A 26,698-nucleotide genomic window follows, 5' to 3' on the forward strand; every position below is an offset into this window, starting at 1 on the left:
GAAGCCGTACTTTAGAAGTTATAAAAATTCTAATTATTTTTACGTACTCATTTATGTATTTTTTGTATATTTAATGTGATTGATTACATATTTTTTTGATATAAAATAACTATTAACTATTTTATTCAATTATATTAATAAATTACATAAAAAGTACACAAAATTGAAAGTAGGAGAACTGAGTTAAGGTTGCATGCCGAAGCTGGAGGATCTTAAATTAAATTAAATGACTGGTATAATAACCTGTGCCCCCCCGTATGTACTTCTGGTCCAAAACCACTGAGCTCGACAAGGCAGGGCCCGTTTTCCTGCAAAGAAACCGACGTGTAAGCCTTATTATTCAATGGGCAATGCTACTTTGCGGCCAGCATTTATCGCTGGCCGTGCTGCTCGGTCTGATTTTATTTTTCATATTTTTATTTTTTAAAAAATTAAAAAAATATATCAATATACTTAAAATCAATTCTTTAATCACGTAAAAAATAATAATAAAAAAATAAAAAATACCAGCGGTCAAAACAAGTGAACAAATCAATTGGGCAAAAAAATTTTTCCCTTATTCAATATCTTGATTACGGCTTTGTTTGAAATAGATTTCATTTTAAAATTTTTATCTTATCTTATCATATATTATTTTTAAATATAATTCAAATACAAATATTTTCAAACTAATTATTATAATTTTTTCAAATTAATCATTACAACTTTCTTAAATTTTCAAACAAAAAATAAAAAATAATTCAATTTTTTTTAAATCTACAAACAAAAATAATATTATAAAACTATCAAGGATAGCCGGCCCTAGTTTTAGAAAGAGAAACTCCTCATTCTCTCTAGAAACCACCACCAAATCAAAACCTGTGCAGAGGAGAGAGGAGCTTCGGCTCCTGCCTCCCTCCTCCCTCATTCATCCCTCTCCCATCTCCTATCTAGTTTTCTTCCCACAATTTTTTTGGTTCTTTTTTCAGGGCTAAGTATGGCAGAAGGCCGATCTAATGCTCTCTAGCATCTGACGACAACCACGTGCCCTACTGTAGGTTTCTCAAGGTGCCGATCCTTCAGTGAAATATGAAAAATTTCACTGAACGATGCTGCAGGTGAGACACATGCGTGGTCCAAAGTGGGCACATGAAATCCACGCGCCACCGCTAAGGGTGCTCTTCTGCCGCCACATGTGGCTTTTCTGTGTCCAGGGCTACCGGTTATTTTAGACTTGACTGATTGTCATACTCCTAGGGTGACATGTGGCTCTCACGGGCATCACAGTCACTTTGTTTGTCTTTTTTTTTCTCCAAAATTAAAAATGCGGTACTATGTCTTTTCAATATGGAATTCATTTTTTTTTTCATGTATCTTTAATTTCTGTTATGTATTTTATTTTAGAAAAATAAAAACAAAAAATACACAGTCTCTTGGACTTTTGTTCATAGAGTGTGTCTTTCACTCCATCTTAGACAGAGTATGGGGTTTGTAAACTCTGTCTTGGACAGAGTTGTGCTGTCTCTCAGATGGCGGTCTATATAGGTTTGCAGTATGAACTAGACCATATCAGTCACAGTTGTGTATTAGGAAGCTATTAATGTTGTAGTTGGCTTGTTATGTATGTTTCAGGTCAAAGTTGTAATATCCATTATTAATGCATGCAGTATGTCTTATAAAAATATATATATATAACTATATTCTAATAATATTTCAACTTTATAATAGTTTTTTATTTAAATTTTTCTCTCTTTTCTCAAAACTCAAAAAATACTCAACTCAAATTATTAGACAATTATTCACAAATTATCTTATTATTATTTACAAAATTTTCATCTCATTTTATTCTCCCAACGAGCCCAATAAGTAAGAGATATAGATATATGTATGTCTCTAATTAATGTCGTCAAATTATTGAGTTTGAGATTTCGAGATTTTCTATTGGTCTAGCAGTGGAGATTGAATCTGGTTTTATTCAGATCATATATATGAATCATATCTATAAATGCAGGGTTGTGAAGTGAAGATCGAGTTAAAGCAGCAAACTTCTATCATAGATGATCAGGAAATCATTGATTGTTTGGCACCTTTTCCAAAAGAAAAAATATTCATTGACCTGAGGACGCTGTGTGTGTGCAGAAGCTGCCCAATTCGGATGACAATCCGTAGAATCCTAGAGCCATTATAAAAGAGTCTCTAACTATTGCATGTCTAAAACTAATTTTTTAAAAAATTATTACAGTTATAAAAAAAATTTATAAAAATAAATTTATAAACTGATATAGTTTTGATATAATATATTAAATTTATTTTAAAATAAAATTAATTTTATAATTTAACATACCATATTATGAAGTTATATTAATTTATAAATTTATTTTTATAGAATCTATTTATACCTAAAATATTTTCTAATTTTTGAAGTTTTAAGTTGTAGACAACAAAAAAATAGAGAAGGTAAAGAAGAAAGATAGAATTAAAGATCTAACAAAAAAAGATATAGGATATATACTCATAATTTTGGATTTCAAGTTCATAAAATGCACGTACATGTACGTTGACTTCTAAAAAGAGTTTAGGGTTCCGAAATCGGCGTACCAACAGATGTAGTAGCAAGATTCGTCCTTTTTCTGACAACGTACCGTGCTGTCCAGAAACTCGTTGACATTTTTTACGAAGAAGGAGAACATGGTTAATTAGACGAAAGTACTGAGAAGCAAGAAAAATTGTAATTATCATTTTTATATCAAAAATTTTATATGAAGATTTTTACATAATTATTTTTATATATTTTATTTATATGATTGACTGTATTATTTTTTTTAATATAAAATATCTATTGTGATTAATCACAATAGTAGAATGTAGAACGAATACGTAAAAATAATTATATATAATATAATTTTTTTTATATTACACACTATATTTTTATTTTTTTTATTTTTTTCTTATCAAATATTTAGTGTGTGAATGATGAGTAGAATAATTTGTTTAATTAATAATAAAATAAATATAAATATAATGTATAATATAATGATGATGAGTGGAATGACCATGCTCAAAATTATTGCTAGTTTTTTTAATGTGTAAAAATATTACATTTGTGTGTGTTTTCTTATAATATTTAAAAGAACACAGAATTAAAGTCAAATGTACTAGAGCAACACTTGAGGGGACTTATTAGCAGCTGCAGCACCAAACTAAATGTAGGCACATGTGATCGTGTGGGTGTGGTCCGTCTGCTTCTGTTTGTAAGCAGGCATAGCATAATGCAGCTGCCACTGCATTAATAATTTTCCATGGGACTCGAGGTCCCCTGTTATTATCAACCACCAAACAACACTTTCAATTTGTGTTCAACCAAGCAACCATCCCCCCGTAAACCGCCCATTTAAAAAACAAAAGAAAAATATTCATCATCTTCATAAATCACTTCTTTTTTCAAGAAAAAACATGGTACATTCATTAAAAATGGACATCACAAATTGGACTTGAAAAATATATTATAAGCCAACTACAACATTAATAACTCTTCAGTACACATCCGTAACTGATATGGTCTAGTCCAAAGCTGCAAACTTCTACAGATCTAAAATCTGAGAGACAACACAACTCTACCTAAGATAGAGTTAATCAAATCCCATACTCCATCTAAGACGGAGTGGAGTAAACCAAACCTCACACTTCATTCAAGACAGAGTTGAAGACACACTCTACAGACCAACGTCCAAGAGACTGTATTTTTTTATTTTTATTTTTCTAAAAAATAAAATAAATTACAAAAGTTTTTTTTTTTTTTTGTTAAAAAAACTGAGAAATAATGGATTACATATTGGAAATATATAAATCCACATTTTTAACCTTGGAGGAAAAAGACAAACAAATAGCAGTTGTGATGGAGCGTGAGAGCTATGTGCCACCCTGGGTATATGGCAGACAGTCAGATCTGGAGTAGCCGGTGGTCCTTGACCCATAAAGGCTGCGCGTGGTGGCAGAATGACACCCTAGGTGATGGCGCGTGGAGTACACAAGCTCTCCGCTCTATTCGGCAAAACTCTTCGCCAGTCTGAAAGAATTGGCGTCTTAGGAAGCCTGTGGTGGAGTGCGTGGTGGTCGCCGGACGCCAAAGATCAACATATCAGTCTTCCTCCATACTTCGTCCAGAAAAAATACCCAAAAATAAAAAAATAAAAGGAGAAAACTAGAGATAAGAAAAATGAGAGGTCAGGGAGGGAGGAGGGAGGCTTCACTACACCGAGGGGATTTCTAGAGAGAAGGAGAGTCTCGTGTGTTTTCTACAGTAAAAGGGATGACAAAAATATTTCGACTTTATTATGGAAGTGGAAATTAGGATGGTTTTTTACTCTCGTGTGCTTTCAGGACACAGATCGGATGAAAAAGCTCCAGCTTCGTTAATAAAATCAAGGTTGGACGTTGTTGAGATCTCAATTAAGGATTAAAGTGGCAAGTATTGAAAAGTAAGGCTCCGTTTGGATGCGAGTATGTTATGATCATGAAAGTTAAAAATTTAAATAAATTAATATCCAACAGTCTTTAATAATTGATATAAAAACAAAGACAACATCATAAGTTCAAATTACGGAGGCCCATATGGGCACAACGTAAAATTATTTAATACTGATAGAGGAGTGAAGCCAATATTTTGAATATCGTACCGGATGTTGTACCGGTCAAAGTATTGAAATAAAATATTTCGATACGGTACCGTTTCGTGTACCGTTTCGAGATAGTCGATATATGAATAAATTATATATATAAATATAAAAAATGAGTAGTACTACACTTACCGAAAAAACATCCCGAATTTACTTCTCGAACAGCATATTTTCTTTTCTTTTATTTTCTTTTTTTTTTCATATATTTTTTTAATCATCGTAAACATTTTTAAAAAAATAAAAAAATTCACAACATCATTAAAAAACACTTTCTTAATCACTAAGCAAAAAGAAAAAAGAAAAAAAACCTCATTCGGGACACTTTTTGTGTCCTGAATTCGAGAGATTTAGCATTTCTCTAAAAAAATTATATTCCAAAATAATAGTCTATATATGAATAAATTATATATAAATACATATATAAATTATAAATAGCCTAGTCTAAATTATGGGTAAAAAAAATAAGCTTGTAGTTTGAAAAAATGAAAAAAAAAATTAAAGGCCGAAATATCGACCGGTACAGGTCGAAATATAGGCCAGTACAGCTGGTATTTGGGCCGGTACAAAATATATATGATACCTATACCGGCCTAGTAACCGGAACGGTAAATACTGACAGTATTGGCCGGTACAGTACGAGATTAAAAACAGTGAGTGAAGCTGCCAAAAGGAAAAAACCTATCTCCATGTTAGTGTTAATATAGTGTGCCGCTGTGAACGTTGGATTAAAAAACGTAGTGAAATATTATGATCCTGCGGATTAAAGGTTTCACTAAATTAATATTCAATAATTCTAGAACTTTTGTATTAATGGTTGGATCTTAAATAGAGTATCGCAGATCAACTGTGAATAGTAATGAAATAGTAATAAATAATTTGTGAATAGTTTATGAATAATAGTTAACTCGTAGAAAATAATAATAAAATAGTCTGAGAATAATTATATTCTCAAACATAACCTAAGAATTTTTGTGTCAAATGAGGATTTTTAAATTTTTTGTGGAGCCAGTTTTCCCAAGGAGGAGAAGCTAAATACGCCATTATAATTAATTAAACGATCATTGGCAAAGTTTTCCCAACACGTGGGTTAGAAAATGTTCGAGGGTATCAATTCTGGGGCCGCGCCATCTTTGTTAAGAGAAATGTTATCTTTCTTTTTAATTTAATTTAATTTATTCTATCTCTAATCACACCTATAAATGATACATTTTATGTTACTGTAATTATTTATTTAATTGATAGATGAAATCACTTAAAATGTATCATATAAATAAATATAATGAAGAATGACAACGTATAAGATAAAGATAAACATTGGTCATTTATTTTAAAAGAAAAAAAAAAAAACTTTTTCCTTCAGCCAATACAACAAGCAGTTAATGGTGAAAGGGGGAAAAATGGGTGAGTTCTAGGAATGGTGCGGTCACTAGGCTAATCCGGTTCCGTTCGACATATGCAGGCTTCAGGGGCCTGATTTACAGGCCCAAATTTTCGGACCGGACTCGGACCGAAACCTAATTTGCTACAGAGTTGAACTCATTTGGGTCAGTCCAAAAGAGTTCAGAGCCGTTGTCTGTTTAGACCAACTAGTATTCAACCGTAGGCCTTTTGTAAGGGCTATTTCAACCGATTAAGCCCAATAATTATGGGGTATTTAAAAAAAAAAACACTAAGGATAAAAGCTACAAGTAATTATATTCATCATCTTCTTATCATCTCTTGACGAGGTATTAGATGATTAGAAATTATTTATTATATTTTACTTGTAAATTTATAATTTAATATCACATTATGGGATGATGAAAGGAAGATGAGAAAAGAGATGATAGATAGATTTTTTCAAAATGTATTTGCACAAAACTTCCCCCTTTCGAGTAATACCGTATAGTTTAAGACCTCGGAGAATCCGTACTTTACTTCGTTGGGTGAATCTGTATACATGCATTAAAAGAACAAAGCTCAGAAAGACAAAAAGCAAAAAGAGAGAAGCACATATTTGAGGTTGCCTCTTGACTAGCTGGTTTAGTCATGGTAAGTGAGTGAATTTTGAGCTTGGTGAAGAGTAATATCGATAACTGACTACGAAGTCAATGGTAGGGAGAGAGAGAGAGAGAGAGAGTTGCTCCTTGCCTTACACACATACATATATGCAAGCAGTAAGCACAACATTCCTAGATTTTTCTTGTTCGTGTTATCATATTATTAGCTCATTTATATTATATTATATATATATATATATATATATATATATATATATATATATATATACGCGCTATAGGCATAAACGAATTTTTAAAAAATAAACTCACAAACTGACAAGTAACGTGGCTTTAAGTCATACTTTAAATTTATTTTCCTGTAAAAATAATTTTACAATCTGACTTACTCTATGATCAAATCACAACAGTTTATAAGTGTATTTTTATGAAATCCCTTTAGATAATGTGGTGATATGGATCCATTAGTTTTGTGAATTGCATTAACCCATGTTCCTAAAGCTAAAAAAACTAGAAAAAAAATTAAAAATAAAAGAAAATGACAATCCATGATTCTCATTATAGAATACATATCTTTATACATTAATTAATATATAAATTTGTTAAAATCATTGGTTCATAACTGTCTCTGTCATATTTAATCATATATTAATATACAATGGCGAGTTTGATTCTTATATATATGATCACTCAAATCAAAACATCCCTTTCTAATTGATGCTCCACTCGGAGCCATCTTTAATTTCCATGTTGTTGCCACCAACTCTATAATATTCTACGATCGCCTGATGGAGTCCCAATTCATACATCAACATGTGTTACTCGTATAATAAATTATACATGAACATCTTATATATTGACATGATTGCCATGACATAATGGTGAACTTTGGGTAGCATCCACAACAAATGGGATAGGATTAGGTGGTGAATATATATTTTCCTGATCTGTTTTAAATAGGGATCATATATATATATATGGAAGGAGAGACTTAATTAGCTAGAAACCTAACCATATCCTGTTTTTCTATGCTGCTTTGACAACAATGACCACTTGACCTAAATCATTCAATTTATATATAATTACCCTTAACGCAGCTAACAGCTGATCACAAAAGATACAAGTAACTCGTCGAGTCCGATCCATTGATGAGATATCGACGTGCGTGAGAAATTAACTTCATTATGAAGACTTTATTATACAAGGGCTGAGTTAATTGAGTCAATTTCTTGGAAGAAAAGAATGAAGTACTCTAACTGCTCACAATGGAAATAAGATCAGCCTTGTTGTAATTATTTACATGAATTTTTTTCAATCCTAAGAAATGATTGCATATTCAAATTATCATCCTCACCTATTCGATAGGGATTGACAATGATATATATATCTACCTATTATTGATCTATTGATAAAAATTGGAAAGCAAATCAAGGCCGGAGCAAACCATGTCTTAGCAATTTTGATGCCTCGATTTTAGTTTTTTGCTTATTTGTATATCTCAAATGTCTTGTTGTAATCATGATTTTCTTTCAATATAAATGAAAGACAATTAATAAAATTGAGGTGTCCTCTTTTTTAAAAAAAAAAAATAAAAAAAAATCAAGGGAGTACTCATTTAAAAATTTACCTCATTTGAAAGACTGTAGAAAGAAGGCACAAAAATGACTTCAGTAATCGCTCCGAGTTTTCCTAAAAGATCAGCACCATATGATCAGAAATTATCCAGTAGCATGCAGGACCTCTTCCATAGAGTACTATATATGGCAGAAAGGACTAGCTAGTACCATTCCTAGCCAACGAAGATAGACCAATAAACATTCCATGTAGCACACAGAGCCCCAGGACAAGGTTGAAAAGTGAAAAAAAAAAAGAAGCGGTTAGGTTCGAGCTGGCGCACGCGAGCGAGGCCGTTGACAAGTCAAAATGCAGCACCTGACAAGTTTGAGTACTATCTCCTTAATTCTCGCAACAGTTATATGATGCCTGGCCTTCGTGCATCGTTATGCAATTATTTTAAAAATAGTAAATAAATACAAGATGTATATGAAATTAAATTCATTTTTAATAGTAAATTTTGTTTTTTTAAAATGACTACGTGATATTTATATACTCTATAACTATACGTAGCATTATTCTTTTGGTACTAAAAGTGAGATGATCAGGACACGTGGTACACGATTAATTAACGCTCGTTGGAAACACGTACACCATGTTCCAAGCTGTTGCCAATGGACCTTTGTTTGTCTGATTCCCATGATTTGCAACTTACAGTATCGGTCATATGCGATTAATGCTTCTATCAACTTCTAGAATTGTAGCTTGTAAGTGCTCACAAAGTTCACTATAAATGGAAGTTCAACGAGATAATTAATCATTGTGCATCGATCGTAAAATTAGGTTTCATGTAAAGCTATGCTACTGAAGGGGATGGGCTTTCAATACCCCCAGCCTACTGCATCGCTTGCTGAATGATGAAAGATCGATAGCAATATGGAGCAAGTTCTTGGTTACATTACCAACGATTATTACAACGTAAAATAATACTGGAAAAACAAAATTCATTTATTTATATAGTTCTCTGCTCATATATATATATATATATATATATAATGATAATCATCCAACATTTTCCATATTTATTCATCAACCTGATCACATTTTCTTTAATTTATTGGACCATTTCCAAAACTCCTTCCCATAGACCAATTAAATTACAAATCACAGAGCAAACAAATAGCAATACAATCATAAATGGGGGGGGGGGGGGGGGGTGGTGTTGAGGTTGACATGGGGTAGAGCTAGATCGTATCGTATGAAACAAACAAAACTCAAAAGTGAAGCTAATACAATCAGAAATATACAAAAACTATATATAGGGATGATCACAGGTAAATATCATGTGTCGTATACATACATAGATCGATGCACTCGTGTAATGAGCTAGGTTGCTGTGCCTATATATATACATGCAATAAGCGTCTATTTATTACGAGAATGGACAATACGTACGTAACCACAACAATACATGCTGATGCAACTCCAAACGGCCTCCCAAACTGAAGTAATTAACTAAGCAATCTCATGCATAGTAGGATCTTCAAAATATAGTTCAGACCAATATGAAGAAACTCCTCCTCCATAGCTAGAGGTACTACTACTGGCATCTCCAGGATTGCTTATTGACGTCTCATCGGTCATAGTTGAAAGAACAGAAGAGGGAAATGGGAAAACCAATGAAGAGTGATCATCAGGTGGGTCATCTCCTTGGCTGATCATTGCAAAGTCAGAACCTTGGCCCATCTCATTACTATTGAAAGATGTTTGAAAACTGAAAGGGGCTTGTGGGTCTGACAGGTGAGCTAATAAGCTTGGGTGGTGGAGTGGTTGAGGGGTAACATTTCCAAGTGAAAATGAGGCTGGGTTCTCATTTTGTGATGAATTGAGAAGTGGATTTTCTTTGATAGTGGGAACTGAATAAAACAAATTGACAGCCTGATCCATATCTGTGATGCCATTTTGGCCATACGAGTTGGTGGTCATCGAAGTGGCGGATTGGAGAAGATGCTGTAAGCATTGGATCTTCACCAACTGGACAGCTTCTGCTTGTATTCTCAGAGCATGTTCATCCAAGGAGTGATGCTCCATCAGGTCTCTGAGGTTAGCAAGAGCTAAAAGATAGGGGAGGCTAGAAAACAGGTCAGTTCTTGGTTGGTGGGTCATTGGATCAAAACCCATCTGAATCAGCTTCTTCTTCAAATGAGTGTTCCAGAAATTCTTGATTTCATTGTCAGTCCGGCCAGGTAGGTGCGTCGCAATAGCCGACCATCTTGTAAAGCATCAATGCAGGCAGATAAATATAAGTTTGTGATAACAGAATAGCTAGGCAGAGTTAATATTGTTGATACTTATATATCTATTAGTTTCATAGAACGTCCAGGAGTTGAGAGAGAATTACTTGTTCCCAAGGATGGAATGGAGATGTAGAATAGTCTGCTCCTCATCTTGAGAAAATTTCCCTCTCTTGATATCCGGCCTCAAGTAATTCGTCCATCTTAACCTACAGCTCTTGCCGCATCTGTTTAGACCTGCGAAGAGAAAAAAAGGCAGATATGAACAAAGCCCCTGGGGAGAGAGAGAGAGAGAGAGAGAGAGAGAGATAGTCGGGTCTGTAATTAAAAATATTAAACCTGCAAGCTTGGGAAGCGCCCTCCAACTTCCATGGCCATGTTGGTGGATGTACTGGACAAGCTGTTCATCTTCTTCAGGAGTCCAGGGTCCTTTCTTGAGGCCATTTTCATCACAACAAGGAGACCTCCCCATTCTACTCCCCTTTGTCTAGATTTGCTTTCGTTTTGCTGCTTCCCTCAGTTGCAACATAAACTAGGGCTTGCTATATATTTAAAAGAAATTCTGGTGGTTGATCATGATCTTATTTAAAATAATAATCTCTGATCTCCTTTTCATTTGGTTGATCAAGATTGAGACACTCTCCCACCTGCTTACATAACACGAGAAGCCGGCCCCTCTTGCATGAAATGACAAGTATATCCTTTCACGTATTTCCATGAATTTCTTCAGCCGACACGAACCGGTTCCTAGGCTGAGGTCCGAGGAGAAAGCAGGTCTGCTGGCGGGCTAGCTGTTCTTTGACATTGGAAACGTATAGAACCTTATAAGTTGTAAGTTTTAATTGATGATAAACGAACATTTCTTCCAAGCTGATCGATTGCTATCGGAGAACAGGAAATTCCAGCTCAAATTCAAAATCAAAGCAAGTCATGTCCAATTTATTCGCAGTTTATGCCATGAATACATTTTCATGATATAATTAGTTCCGGACAGTACTTTTGGTAAAATATTATAAGAAAGGAGAACGTACACAGCAGCTTGTTACAGTGTTTCATTTTTAATTCATGCATTAGATTATGCTCAACTACTGGAACTTTCAAATCGGATTGCGTGTACACGTGGCTCGTCCCTACTTGACAGAGGAACGCATTCCATGCACGCAATAAGCAGCTACTTCGTCATTGTTTGCATGGCTTCAAACGACTTACGTCTTACATTTTGGATTTACGAGGCCCAAGGAATCGAATTTACTTTATACTTGTTATTATGTCTCGAATAGTGTTTGTAACATATACGTGACACAACCTGCACAATACATGAGGCGCTAATTGCATGAGGATATAATCATATACATAAATACACATATTTTTGTCACTAAAAATCATATATTAATTTTTAAAAACATGACATTTTAAGATGAAAGTACTACTACTCAAGGATTATAAATCTGATCATTTTTAGTCTATCAGGCAATTCGGGTGTGATATCTCATTCCGACTAATAAATAATATTAATGATTGATTTATGGTTGGGAAATGAAAATTTTACTCTTTGTAATGATTCAAATGGATTTTGATTATATTATTGAATAATTCTTTTTGAATATATGCACGTATGTAATCTGGGCTTTCTTTGTAACTTTAACATTGGGGGCTTAACATCACGTACATCTCCCTCTTATGTATTGTACGAGCGGAAATAAACTATAATATATATATTGATCTTCAGTACATTTCGTTTACCATGAAGGGTGCAGTACTGCAGAATACTTTTTGACGAAAACGATGCATTTACTAAAACACACGTGTGTGTATATATATATATATATTAGAAATGTTTTGTTTATAACTTTTTTTTATAAATATAAATTTATAAATTGACGTGATTTAATATATTCATTAAATTGTTAAACTCTTTTTAATATAAAGTAAATTTAATTTATTATATTAAGTCATGTCAATTTATAAAATTATTTTTGTAAAATGTTGATTTTGTAGGCCTAGCATTTATATTTACATAGTTAATAAATTGTTAAAGTGTTTAATTCAACTTTGAGTAATGGTGAATATTTTCTCATGAATATTTGCCCTGATAATTGGCTCGATCAACTTCCACATCCCATTACAGGGGCTACTACTTTCCTTCTCATAATTGAAAGTAACTATATATATAACCGATGTGCAACGTCTTCACGAAACAAGGTCGCGATGAAAGTTAAAACCACGTTTAGATGATCATAATTTGAAGCGATCGAAGCCAAAACCGCACTAGATGTTTGTCAACGATACATGCTGGAATGCATATTAATGTAGCTTAAACATCTTGCCTTAAACGCTAAATCAAAGCAGGTGGATATGAAAAAATATGTAAAAAAATGAAAAGAAAGAAAAGGAAAGAAATGACGCTAGCAGGGATATTTTTTCTTTTCGACAGAAGAGGATGTGATGTTCCATTAATTCGACGGAGAGGGTAGGGCAGTTAGGGGAATTAGTTGGTGGAGCAGACGCCCTTAGCGACAGTACACGCTTGAGATCAATACTTCAATGTCTTCATTCTCCTTTGCTCGTATATAAAAATTACTTTCCCCATGCATGCATGTCATGGGTGTCCTTTTAATTTGATAGTAAATGAACTCAAGTAAAAGGTTATGATCTGGTCTTGTAGCACATGCCGGTGTATATAAATTAAGCGTGTGAGAGCGTGCGCGTATATAATTACCAACCGCAACCAGTACTCAAGGTTTTCAAATTGTACGTACGTACGTAGAACCTATCTAGATTTTCGAACATCAAATCTTACCTATCAATCTCTTTAATGTGTATAATTATAAGACCAAGAAAGAAGAAAAGAAAAGATAAACGAGTCTCTGTTCATTTCTTATTTGTAACATACAATGGCAGGGGCAGCCATCTGCTGGATTCTGCATGGGTAAGTGAAGTTATTTGAAAATGGTGGTTAATTACCGTACTACAAAACTAGCAAAGTTTCAAACCTAATTTCTTATTTAATTGTTGGAGTGTCAGCGTCAAATGACAACGTCAGAAAGAGGACTGAGGACTAGTACTCATGAGGAGGGCTATTTTCTAAGCCTTTTTTTCTCTCTCTCAGTGATCATGAGCATATGCTGGAAAACCCTCATTTTCCCTCATACCTCCTTGAATTTGTTAGTAAACGGTTACTACTCAAACACAAAGACACTTGGAGATTTAATTTTGTCCTTAGTTGAGCCAAGGTTCGATTCCTTGTCGGGTGGACCATACGTTTGAATAAAAGACTCCAGTATGATGTCAGATAAATTGTAGTGTTTAGATATGGTCTAAAATAATAATCATTGTTAATTGTAGTGTCAGCTAAACAACTGATTTGCTTGCTTCAATAGGTTTCCAACCAACACATCCAAAACCCAGACTTTATGGCCATCTACTTGTTCGCCTAATCGCGCCACGTTAATCATGTCTCTTTTATCTTCACGTATGATACATGAGATATATTAATTTCTCACATAAAAAACCCTAGTGAGTACTACTATACTGTATGTATCGATCGATGTAAAGTTATCTGACTGTTGAATTCAAAAGAATTACCACCTAGGTTTTTTTGCATGGGTTATTATTCTTTCATCGTTAAATTTTAGGTGATCAGACTCGTTGTGTACCTAATTTTATCTCCCAAATCTGAAACTCAGAATGGCCATAGATCATATCATATGTCAGATATTGTAAGAGGAGATATATATATATATATATATATATATGCATGTATGTATTCATCATGCATGCATAGATGGGTGCATAAATTTAATATATGGTAGAGAATCATATATTCTTTGCGAGATCGATCGATCAGTAACTTGTGTACGTGCCTCATGGGTACGTAACCTAATCAGGACTTTGCAAGACTAAAGAAATCACTAAATAATATAACTGTAGACTTTTAGTTATTTATATATGATAGCTCGGTTTAATATATAATAGGGTACGCCTCACTCCATTGATCAACCATGCCCATGATGCTAGTTGGTTTATTTATTTCAGAGAGGTTGGAGCTAACTAGACCAATTAAGCTAATTAATTAATTATGATCTGATGATAAAAATGCTCTATATAATATGCATACATGCATGCATGCATTTTAATTTTATGTCTATGGAACGATATTACGCATGTATGCATGAGCGCGCGCGCGTGTGTATATATTAAAATTCTAGCCTCGTTATTATTTCATCATCGATTCACTTATTCCTAGCAAGCATTGAAGTTTCTTCTTTGACCTAAACGAAGATCAGGAAGAAAATTGATGACAAAAAAAAAAAAAAAAAAAAGACTTAAATGGCGAAGAAACATGAAAAAATAAAAATAAAAACAAAAAACTTAGGGATCGAATACTCAGCTATATGTACGAGAGGAATTATGAATTTAAATAGATTGCCCAATAACCAAACAATTAATTGTAAGATTTATATTTCATATATACATATTGCGAATGTCATGTATGTATGCATCATATATATATATATGTGTATGTATGCATGTATATATACGTTATTAATTAATTAATCATGTCATGGAAGATTAGATATGGAAAAAGAAATATATATCTACATACTAGATATATAGCTAGGTCAGTCTGTCTGATATATATAGCTAAACGGAGATCAATGGTAATTACTTAATTTTAATATCTAGCGCTACAGACAATATTAGACATTATTGTCATATTAATATTTAAATCATCATGGAATTAGTCTTTGTTCAATCGATAGAGATAGCGCCATGAGTCCACGCGCGGCCTATTTTTGAATACTACCTACTGAATATATATCATATATATGTATGTATATATGTAGCTCGGTCTGTGTAGCTAGCAAACAACTGCGACCTATGACTTAAATATATTACAAGTATTTCCTAACAGAGAATATTGCAAATCATGCAATAGCTATACTACTTACTCTCTGAATATCAGAGAGATCATGATCTCTCAGCTCTCTTCTGATTAATGATCACTCCATTACCAGTGATTGAAAAATTGAACACGTGAATATCACAATTAGTTGGGTATATGCATGGATCGATCACAGCCATAGGTTCATCAGTAGTACGTACGTGTCCCCCTTAATATTTTTGGCTGATCATCATCATGATCACTGCTAGCTGTACGTACATTGTTAGCAGGCCAGCCAGGACATACAGCTCAGATTTGCCATTTCACATTAAAATATATATATATATATATATATATTTACAATTATAAAAAACATATAAAATACGAAAATTATGTAAAAAAAATTAATTTTTTAATAATTAATTTTATTATTTTTAAATAATTGTCGATGCTTACACATTCTATTACTGTATGTAATATTATTAAAAAAAATATAAAATATATTGTACTACCTAGCTATTTCAATTAAGTTTATTATATCTAATTCTAAAAAATTCATATTAATTTTGATTCGGGATGTGCTAATTATTAGAATAACCAATTTGAAATACGATTAATATTGCTTGATCAGCATTAATTAGAAATCTCTCATGAGTCTGATTCACGTGTTGTGGTAGTCAAGTTGGAAGCGTTTAATGATATTATTGTCTTTCCAAGGAAGGCATGCATTTGTACGTTTTCTTTCGCAATTAAAATGGATTGACCTCTGTTAATTGGTCGAAGCCACGAATTAGCTAGCTAGCTCATATATCCAATATATACATCATACCAGCTAGGAATTAGAACACAACAAAATTTCCATCGATTAAGTAGCAGTACTACCCAATAGCCATGAGCCATTCCAACCACTGCAACAATCATATATATATATATACACACTAGGAAAGGACTATATATATTAGGAAAGGATAACTTGCCCTCCTCGTGTCCGGTTTAATTTTATATAATTTTATATTTTTTAAATAAAGAAATTACTTTAAAAAGTAAAAAGAATGAATTATAGAAAAAAAATTCAACTCATCATCTTTTATACTATACAATAACATGATGTGATTTTTCATTTTTATCATTCAATTTAAACATATATATTGATGTTTAAATATGTGTATTTACACATCAAGAAAAAAAATAAGAAATCACATATTAGTATGTGGTGTAGAGATGATGAATAACATTTTTTTAAAAAAAATCATTTTAAATCTAATATTTTTATTTTAAATGTAGCCGATAATTTTTAAATTGAGTCAAGTGTTCTAAAATCTTCTAAATATTTTATCAAAATCATTTTAAACGAGGTATTTGTAGTGTTATTGAACAAAGACTAATTTTTAAATAAACATTTTTATATTTTGGAGTTCTGAAAATAATATAGTTTAAAAAATTAATTTATTTAAATGATTTTTTATTTTAAGAATATTATTTAATATTCATTAATTTATTTTATATTAAGAACTCATTATTTAGATGACTCTATTCTCTTAAGAAATATTTATTAAAATTCATCATTTTATTTTATAATAAAAAATTTTAATTTTAGATCAAGAATAAAAACTTTGATTTTAGAATTTAGTATTTTTTTTTCCCTATCTATTTCTTTCTCTCTTATTTTTCTATGCATTATTTTCACCTCTTTTCCTTTCTCCCCAACCCACCTGCGCCAAGTTCTCTCTTTTTCACATGTGAAGAGCAAAAGTTCAAAATACCCCAATCTTTTCCTTTAACCCCAAGCCACCTACTTCTCTCTCTCTTTTCTTCTTTCGCCGACACGGTCATCCAGTTCTATCCAACCTTTTCACTTTCATACAAAAACACCCTCCAAAAAGCTACGATCAGGGTGGTCATTCTCGTTTTGTTATCTTGTGCAGATACTTTGCCTCTAGGTGTACTGTTCACACATTCCTAATGCCCGTTGTTTTTCTCTTTGTTTTGTTGGCTTCGTTTGGTTGGTAATGGCGTTGGGAGTCCGAAGAGGAGTGGACGGCGTTGGGTTATCCTTTTCTCATGCTGACGGAGACTAACTCGGTTTGCGTATTCGTCCTCACCATCGTCACGCACAGACTCTTCTGGGTTTTTTTTTTTAATTTCTACTATTTCGTAAAAACTTTCAAAAAGGTAACATTTTTCTGAATTTCTTCGTAAATCTGGAGTGTTGTGACGCACTGGTGTTTGTGAAATTGGTGGGTTTCTCGAGTGCATGTGAAATTTGTTCTTCTTTCCTTTGGGTTATTTTTCTTCGTTAATCTAGAGTGTAGATCCGTTTGTTTCTGGTTGTGTTTTTCTTTTCGGTTGAATTTAAAAATTTGAAACTTGTATGTGGGTTTTCTTTATGGTGCGCGTAGATTTTCGTCGGCGTGGTTTAGTGGTAAGGATTAATGGGTTATTGTCATTTCTTGGGTTTTTCTCTACAATATATACCTGTTTATTGGAAATCAGGGACAAAATTGGAAAGAAAATAGTGGAGCAAAACAATATGGCTCGATTGTTTTCAAGAAACATCTCATCTCATTTTATTATTATAATTTTTTTAAATTTTTACATAAAATAAAATAAATAATTTAATTTTTTCAAATTTCAAAATAAAAATAATATTAAAAAATATATTTAAATAATATTTTATTTAATTTTTTAATTTTAATTTTATTTTATCTCATCTCTGAAAACAAACTAATCCTATAGATCTCCAAAAGGATTCAATCCGTCAAAAGAAGTTATAAATTCATAAATGTAAAAAGAAAATATAGCCATAATCGGAGAAATAAAAGAAACAGAACAAAATGTAAATTTCCCATAAAATAAGGGACAAAATTGAAAAAAAATATGTTAGATGAAAATACGATTCATCAGTAATATTTAGCAATATTATAAATAGCATTCAGGCTATAGATCACTAGATGGAAGACTGCATAGCCATTCACGTTGAAAAATTTCTGGAAAAATAATGCTATGTAGTTGGCAAGAAATATTGTCGTTGGTCAAAGTTCATTCATACAAACAAAATCAAAAGAGTTGAAGACAAAATCCGACGATAAAAGGAATCTGTTAAGATAGTCATGATTATACCTTATCTGTTGGCATTTGTGCAAAAGATATAATAACGTTAGTAAATATAAAGAGCAGCCTAGCCTCCATATATTGCTAGCTTTTCGTTTCGATATCAAAATATCTTATTTTATTTTATCTTTTTTATTATAATTTTTATAAATTTATATATAAAATATAATAAATAATTCAATTTTTTTTAAAATTTAAAAAAATAATAATATTAAAAAATAATATTTTATTTAACTTTCATATAAAACCATCTCATCTTATATCATCTTATCTCAATATTTAAACTCTAATTATGTTCTAGAATTACTCTTTTTTAACCGAATCTGGATGGCAATTAGGGCTATATATATATATATATATATTTATTTATTCAGCTAGCCTGCCTAATCTCTTTGACAAGCCATCTATCTAGAACTCGATCCTCAAAATCATAAAGTTCCACACCAACTGTCATCTAATTGATTGTCGTTGTTGATGAACTTTAGACCTGTATATTATATTCATTAATAATGTATTTTTCTTAATTACAAATTATTAAAAACCAAGAAACTGTTTGCACTAAATCTGATGCGAACAAAATGTGGGATATAAACAGGCCCAGGCCTGCTTTCAATATTCAAGCGGTCCATGCCACATTCCTCACAAGCTGATCAGATGCCATGCCTATATAATCAAGCCATTTATATCAGCAATTTAATTAGGATGTTGAGTTTTTTTTTTTTTTTTTTTCTTCTTCTATTTTTACCCTCCACTTATTTATCCCTTCCCTTTTTGGGGTTAAACAATATGATATTCATTTATTTTTTTTTATCATTTTTCTAAACTTTATAAACTCCTTAAAATAATACGAATTGGACCTATCTATTGCATATATAAAATCAACATAAAATAGATAAACAAATTCAATCTACTAATATTTTTTTAAAAAAATAAAATCTTATTTTCAAAGAAAATACAGAAAATACTATAGTCTTGATAAACAAAATAGAAAGATATATTGGTCCTACTAATAAATATTGAACAGGCCCACTATGGTACTTACACGACGACGTGTGCTGCAAGGATCGGTACACTACACTTATTCAAGATGGGCCGAATGCGAAAGCTTTTTAAATCAAGATCGAGATGAAATCGCGCTGCTGTAGCTCAACACTTGTATATTCGCCACGTGGCAGAACGAATTAAAGATGCAACCTAACTACTAACAACTTGCGTTATGTAGCGCGCAAAAACCAACGCAGAATTCCATTTCCATGGCGTCCTTCTTCTTCGTCGTCGTGTTTGGCTCTTTGGGGGTTTACACTCACGATCTTCAAGACTCAGCCCCTGCAAGGTAATGGCAAATGTTGCCGCATTCCGGTACTCTCTGGTATGTTTAGCCGCAATTCTAGTGGTTGTCTGGGTGACCACGCAGTCTTTCAAGAAAACGATGGCCACGTACCTGATCGGTGTGCTTGGAATCGCTGGGGTGCTCCTACCCGATTGGGCTTACTTCGATCGTGATTTCTCAAGGTGGACTTCTCCTGTTACTGCACAAGAAAGGGCCTCTCATATTGCTCTAAGATCTGGATCAACAAGGTTTAGTGTCTAGCTTCCATTCATTTCTTGACTGGAGTTTACAACTTTTTATTCTTTGAATTCAAGCTTAATTTTATTGCAGCATGTTACTTTGTTTGGTTGCTTTTGAAAAATCCAAAAGAAACCCCGGTATTGGAGACATATTCCTATGTCTAAATCATACGTTAACTTGTACAAAAATCACAACACGTGCATCGAATTTGCCCTCGAAAGCCTCTTGACTTTCTTCCTGGCCTTCGTTCATGAAGGCACTGTTAACAATTATTTCATCGTGTCTTTCTTTGAATCAAAATAAGTTGACTTGGGTTTGAATAGAAACTTTAGAGAAGATGAGATGAGGTATTTTGAATAGCAGTTAAATTTTTTGAGTTAAAATAATACGAAATAGTTTGTAAAAAATTATGTATTTAAATAACGAAATGCGATGAGATATATTTTATTTTTTGGAATTTAATAAATGGGTGAGTCCCACTGTGCACTGTTCTTGCACTTATGCACTGTTTATGTCAGTTTTGTAACTGTTTATGTCCATTTTTACTGTTTATTTAGTCAAAATTACTGTATCATACGACTCCTATTTTCATCTTACTGTCTATTCGAACTCACATTTGGAAGGCCTACTTATGTGGAAAGGTTCTTCTTTATGTGTATCTAGGCTAAACGAACCTTTTTGGTTTGGCTTTTTGTTTCCCTCCTAGACTTTTTTTTTCCATCGCGGGTGCCAACCCCATTCAAATCCATCAATACGGGCAACCACCAAAGTCCCATTCAAAACCATCACCTTGATAAACACCTTGCTAGTTGCTATTCGAGTAATCACCATCGATTTCAGTACCCCCCACTCTTTCTCAGATCCAATCTCAAAAACTTCACTTGCAACAGCAACCCCATTTTCTCCCGAGCCACCAAAACATCATCCACACGGTTACATCATCAGAGGCTCAGTCGACCAGTGAGAGACTGCGATCAGCACTGAAGCATGATCTAATGACTACTGTGGGAGCGTAATGGTGAAAGATTTTATTTTATTTATTTATTTTTTTAAAAAAGGAAGAAATTTACACTCTCCCAGGACTTCAAGAAGTAACTGGCGCAGGCCGTGAAAATGATGAGAAAAACACGTCCGTTTGTTTGGGGGTGTCATACGGTGATACCCCATGGTGTGGATATCCAGGAGAGATTCAAATAATCATCAATTGAATGGCAATGCAGCAAAGAGGCTATTTGATTACCAACTTGTGATTGTCTTAATTACTATTTCATCAAACGTTTGTGTCCGTGGCTATTGATTAGCATGATGCACGGAAAGAGATGGTTGCTATCCCTGACCTTGTTTGAGACCGTTAGCCTTACTCATTAGCCCATGAATTTAGCACAGCTTTTTAGAAAACCATAGTGTTCAGCTCATTTTCTTTGAATAAATGGCAGTTTAGCCATGTCAAAAACACATTCAGAAACTTTATACCAAACATGACCGAAAGCAATTTTATTTTATATTTTTTTGAAATAACATTTCTGATTGGAACTAGTTGTTATGAGAAATGCTAGATTAGAAAATGACGGGAACGAATATTTTCTGACTTGATTTAGAAGTTCTTCTCTTTCGCTGCAGGTTTAGGATCTATCCACTGAGAACAGCCATCTACACGACAGTCTATGGCTTAGCGCTGTACAAGTGGTGGATATTTGTATCAAGCTAGTAGAAACCTTGGGGTTCGCATGGACCATGGTCCCATCATCAATGCTTCCTTATTTTGGTTTGTTCAAATGTATTCTTGGGTTTGCAAGATTTCATGTAGTACTAAATATGCAGCTAGTGAGTGTTAGTGTCATTTTTTTTTTTCTCATGAATTTTGTCTTTACCACACAATGGTGAGAACTGATCAACAATACTGGCCAAAGGAAGACCTTTTCCTTGCCATCGTGTTTGCATGATTGCATCTGAACTCACCTAGTTCAACGCTTAAGGTGAAAATTGCTGTTTCTGTTTTTTTTGTTTTTTTTTTTTACCTTTCAAATGTTTCAGCTGCACAATTCCATTGTAGTTTTCATATCAAATATGTTTTTTTTTTTTTTTTTCCTACTTAACTGCTTGTGATGTTCTAATCATTTCGGAAGAGGCAGATAAAAAGTAAAACTAATTTGAGCATATAGATCTAACCTTTGTCAATGATACGAGCTCTTCCTGCCATATTTTTACCCGCAAGAACAGCAAGGTCATGTAACTTTTCACCCGGCACGAGGTGGATTTCTCAGCAATTGAGGCTGGTCGATCGAGGATTTGGTGGTCTAGTCTTTGATCATTTCAACCATTGAGCCAAATCTATGTAAAGTATAAATAAAAGTTGGATCCATTCCTTCTGGCAGCTGGGAGTTCTTCGAGTTTATGAATCCCAAATGGCAGCGAGATCTTGGAACGTGCCCTCGGCTGAATGCAAGCGCATAATACTGAATGTACAAGGATTTTCTGAGGAAGAGCTGAACACGGCGATCCCAGCTTCAACGAGTACACGGCAAACTCGATATCTCCGACCTCTAAAGCGCATTCTGCTTGAGATGTGTATGAGGATACTTTAGGAATTATAATTCTCAATTCCCTCTGCTATATCCATGGTTGGTTGGATTAGCAAATTAGAATTTTAGCCCACCAACCAAGGTTTTCAATTTACCCATTTTACCCCTTGTCAAATATAATAGGAAAAGGTTTTTTCTTCCTCCTTCAAAACCCTTATTCCTCTTCAAAATACAAAAGGGCGAAAAGAGGCCATCCCGTCCATTGCGAGTGAAGTGATTAGGGAGAGAGAGATGAGGTTGCTAACTCACAACATGCTGTCGTCGAACATCAAGGGCGTGTGTCTTCCCACTCCGCATCGACGTGGAGAAGGTGGTGGAGAAGAAAGTGGACTTCAACGCCGGCTTCCTCCGGAACATTTTCCCCAAGGTCGAGTGGAAGGCCTTCGTCGACGCGGCCAGGACCATGGGCTACCCCGAGCTTCCTGAGGAGGCGGACTCTTCCATGCTAGACTCTGACGAATACTTGACAAAGTTCCACCATGGCCTTCTGCAGCTACACCTCGAGGAGGGCGCGCTCATTTGTCCCGAGACAGGTCGCCGTTTTCCTGTCAATAAGGGTATTCCCAATATGCTCCTTCATGAGGACGAGGTCTGAAATCCGAGATATCGGTGCTTATGATTTGAGATATAGGTGCAAATGAGTGTTTTTTGGCCAATAGGGTCGAGTGGGTGCTAGGAATTTCAAAAGCGTATGTGGTTTCGGAACATTTTAATTCCCGAGCCTTTGTTTGGGTTGGCGATCAATATAATGTGAAATTAGGGTTTTTGTTTATTCTGATATGATCTTTCTTTTTTCTTTTTGGTATTTGGGGGGGAGTGAATTAAAGTTAAAGTTATGCGCAAAATAGGTGACGTTTCAGTTTTTTCAGCTCAAATTATTTTAAGTTACGTTTAGACGTTGAATGATAAAATATTATTATAATATTAATTTTTAAAATTATTATTATTTTAAAATTTAAAAAAATTAAATTATTTATTATATTTTATATTAAAATTTGAAAAAAATTATAAAGATGAATTAAGTTTTCAAACGAACGTTCGAGTTCAAGGCTAAACCCTAGTTTTTTTTTTTGATACGTCATAGTTTGTCAGTAATTCCTGGAACAATCAGGTTTAGTCCTCGTCCGATGACTCGGAACAATCTTGAATCTTTGACGTATTGTCAAGCTTCAATCCGTCCGAGAAGAAGTGCAGAAGTCTAGGCATGATGCAGTAGGGGTGGGCAGCGGGGCCCCGCCCCCGCTGCCCCGACCCGCTTCCGCCCCGCCTCCGTTAGGCGGGGCGGATCACCCCGCCCGTCAGATGCGGGCGGCGGGGCCACCCGCCCGCATCTGGGGCAACATCCGGGGGCGGGGGCGGGCTGGGGTGACCCCCGCCCCGGATATAACCCGCCCCGCCCCGCGGATATTATTATATATAATATATATAATTATAATTATATATAATTATATTATATATTATACGTTATTTACATATATTTAAAAAAAAAAAAAAAAAAAAAAACCCAGGCATGAAACGACGTCGTTTCATGCCTGGGTTTAAAATTAAAACCGAAACCCTTCGTCCCTTACGCAGCTCCCCCTACTTCGCATCTCAGTTCTCACCTCTCGGCTCTCACTCTCGCTCGCAGCGGCGCAGCCTCGCTCTCGCCTCTCTCTCTCTCTGAGTTACTTCTCGCAGCCGTGAGCCGCCGCCCGGTCCATCACCTCTCTCTCTCTCCGGTTCATCTCTCTTCATCTCCGAAGGTAAGCCGTAAGAAACCCAAATTTTTAAATCATTTTTTTTTTTATTTACAGTCACAGTCGATAATGTCTCGTCTAACGATGTTGCATTGGGACATCTAAAGACCTATCTTAGAGAGGCAAATAAGACACTCATGGGTGGTGAGTGTCTGCATGTGAGATGTGCGGCACATATTCTGAATCTGATTGTCACTGATGGTTTGAGAGATCTTCATGACTCGATTGCTCGGGTTAGGACTGCTGTGAGATGGGTGAGATCTTCTCCTTCGAGGTTGGACAAATTCAAGGTTGCTGCGAGATCTGCGGGCCTAACATCTAAGAGGGGCCTTTGTACTGATATGCCTACACGATGGAACTCAACATTTCTGATGTTGGAGGCGGCCCAAGAATATAAGCTGGCATTTACATTATTGGGTGACGAAGACATCCAATATGTTAAATATTTTGATGATCACGGGGGATTGGGGAAACCCGTAGAGGATGATTGGGAAATTGTAACTAATTTTGTAGAGTTTTTGAGGCTTTTTTACGATGTCACCATGAGGCTATCTGGAACTTTGTACCCTACATCCAATATTGTATGTCAGCAAATATGTAGGGTAAAAGAAGAATTAGATGACATGGTCGCGGGTGGTCACATTAGAATGCGGGAGATGTCATTGATTATGAGGACAAAGTACGACAAGTATTGGGGAGATTTAACGAAGGCTAATATTTTGTTATATGTAGCTGTCGTCTTTGACCCGAGGTATAAGTTGGATGGCATGATATTTGGATTGGGCCTTGCGTACGGGCAAGTATGGGCAGAGCTTATTGCAGCAAGGGTTCGGGAAACCCTTACTAGATTATTTGATGAGTTTTCCACCCTGCGGGGTGGTAATATTGCGGCACCTACACCTACCCCCTCAGCCTCAAGCTCACAGTTTCCTGAAGTCGAGGTTGGGAAAAGACGTAGATTGGAGTGGGGTGAGAGGTATGAGCAGACCCCCTTCCTTCGGAGTTCTATAGAGGCTCAGTCAGAGATAGACAGATACTTAGCAGCAGAGATTCTACCATTTTCCCGAGATTTTGATATATTAAGTTGGTGGAAGGTGAATGCCGTGAAGTATCCCATCCTTGGAGAGATAGCCCGCACACTTTTGGCCATCCCTGTTAGCACAGTAGCCTCAGAGTCAGCCTTTAGCACGGGAGGACGTGTATTAGATTCATTTCGGAGTTCATTAGCTCCTGCCACTGTGGAGGCTTTGATTTGCACGCAGAATTGGATCAAGGGAACTCCAATTCATGTTCCGGATGTTCTTGAGTATGAGAAGGCCGACGTCGAGGAGGATAGTGATGATCAGTTTGGATCTGGTATTTATTTTAATTTCATTTTATAATTTCTTATTTTAATTTATTTATTTTCATTTAATTGGTATTCATTAATTTGATTTCAAATTTAATACTTATAGTGATACATGAGACGACGTCTACGGCTACCTCCGATGCAGTATGACTTTGTATTGGACCCACCATTGTCATGGTTTGCACTTTGCACAATTTCTTCCATAATTGTTTTTTGCATTTAAAATTTTGTTTCATCTTTATAACTTTTTAATTCTAATTTGTTTTATTTTTAACTTATTAATATTTCAGGTTTTATAACTTATTGACTTTTATGATCTTGATTTTCAGTCTCACAGCAATCGACATAACTCACCACTCAGTGAACTCACCGCTACGGCTCCACCCCAAAATCAAATTGATCAAATTGAAAAATTATGATTTTATTCATTTAACATTGATTGTAATGTTGCTACAATAGTTAATTGTATAATTTGTAATATTTATTTCTTTTAGAGGAGTTTGTAATAGTGTAATAGTTTATTAGTTCTCTTAATTTGTATAATTGTGAACAAAATATTTTAGCATAGTGCCTTAGTGATGATTACTACTTAATTAGTTAATAACGTAATAGTTCAATGTATGATTCTATATATCCCTTATATATATATATTTTTTTTCCTGTTTTTAAATATATATACTTTTTAATCTAAATAATGGGCTCAAATGGCCCAAAAATGAATTCTGGGCCCAAAGTGGCCTAAAAACCGATTCGGGGCCAAGTAGGGCCCAGAAAAATGTACTGGGCCGAAGGCCCAGTATGGGGCGGGGGGTGCGGACGGGTGGGGGTCCACCCCCGCACCCCGGCCCAACGGACGGGGGACCCCGCCCCCGCCATGCGGGGGCGGGGTCCGGGGAGAAATTCCCCACCCCCGCATATGCGGGGGCGGGGGGCGGGGGAGGGGTGGCCCCGCCCCGTAGGGGG

At 34.6% G+C, this 26,698-nt stretch overlaps 3 protein-coding genes across 3 annotated transcripts; 2 read left to right on the forward strand and 1 right to left on the reverse strand.

Annotated features, from left to right (window-relative positions):
* The first annotated feature begins 6,753 nt into the window (after nucleotides 1–6,753).
* On the forward strand, nucleotides 6,754–23,420 carry LOC121260823 (multifunctional methyltransferase subunit TRM112 homolog A-like). Its single transcript, XM_041162858.1, is given in 3 exon segments — nucleotides 6,754–6,773; nucleotides 22,871–22,929; nucleotides 22,931–23,420. Coding segments are annotated over 2 exon segments (363 nt in total). The 5' UTR covers nucleotides 6,754–6,773; nucleotides 22,871–22,879; the 3' UTR covers nucleotides 23,244–23,420.
* Nucleotides 9,366–11,221, reverse strand: LOC121260822 (transcription factor MYB93-like). Its single transcript, XM_041162857.1, has 3 exons — nucleotides 10,840–11,221; nucleotides 10,608–10,737; nucleotides 9,366–10,478 (listed from the first exon to the last, which is right to left on the reverse strand). Exons 1-3 carry the CDS (start codon nucleotides 10,970–10,972, stop codon nucleotides 9,722–9,724), a joined length of 1,020 nt encoding a protein of 339 aa, XP_041018791.1. The 5' UTR covers nucleotides 10,973–11,221; the 3' UTR covers nucleotides 9,366–9,721.
* LOC121260824 (signal peptidase complex-like protein DTM1) lies at nucleotides 19,833–21,975 on the forward strand. Its single transcript, XM_041162859.1, has 2 exons — nucleotides 19,833–20,074; nucleotides 21,687–21,975. Exons 1-2 carry the CDS (start codon nucleotides 19,833–19,835, stop codon nucleotides 21,772–21,774), a joined length of 330 nt encoding a protein of 109 aa, XP_041018793.1. The 3' UTR covers nucleotides 21,775–21,975.
* Nucleotides 23,421–26,698: the final 3,278 nt, after the last annotated feature.

The sequence above is a fragment of the Juglans microcarpa x Juglans regia genome, chromosome 4D, assembly GCF_004785595.1.
Source record: "Juglans microcarpa x Juglans regia isolate MS1-56 chromosome 4D, Jm3101_v1.0, whole genome shotgun sequence".
NCBI classification, from domain to species: Eukaryota; Viridiplantae; Streptophyta; class Magnoliopsida; order Fagales; family Juglandaceae; genus Juglans; species Juglans microcarpa x Juglans regia.

Coding starts and splice junctions, on each gene's coding strand:
- LOC121260822 (XM_041162857.1), bottom strand. CDS start 10,972: ATGGGGAGGTCTCCTTGTTGTGATGAAAATGGCCTCAAGAAAGGACCC. Junction 10,738..10,839: donor GGCGCTTCCCAAGCTTGCAG/GTTTAATATTTT, acceptor TTCTCTTCGCAG/GTCTAAACAGATGCGGCAAG. Junction 10,479..10,607: donor CATTCCATCCTTGGGAACAA/GTAATTCTCTCT, acceptor ATGCTTTACAAG/ATGGTCGGCTATTGCGACGC.
- LOC121260824 (XM_041162859.1), top strand. CDS start 19,833: ATGGCAAATGTTGCCGCATTCCGGTACTCTCTGGTATGTTTAGCCGCA. Junction 20,075..21,686: donor CTAAGATCTGGATCAACAAG/GTTTAGTGTCTA, acceptor CTTTCGCTGCAG/GTTTAGGATCTATCCACTGA.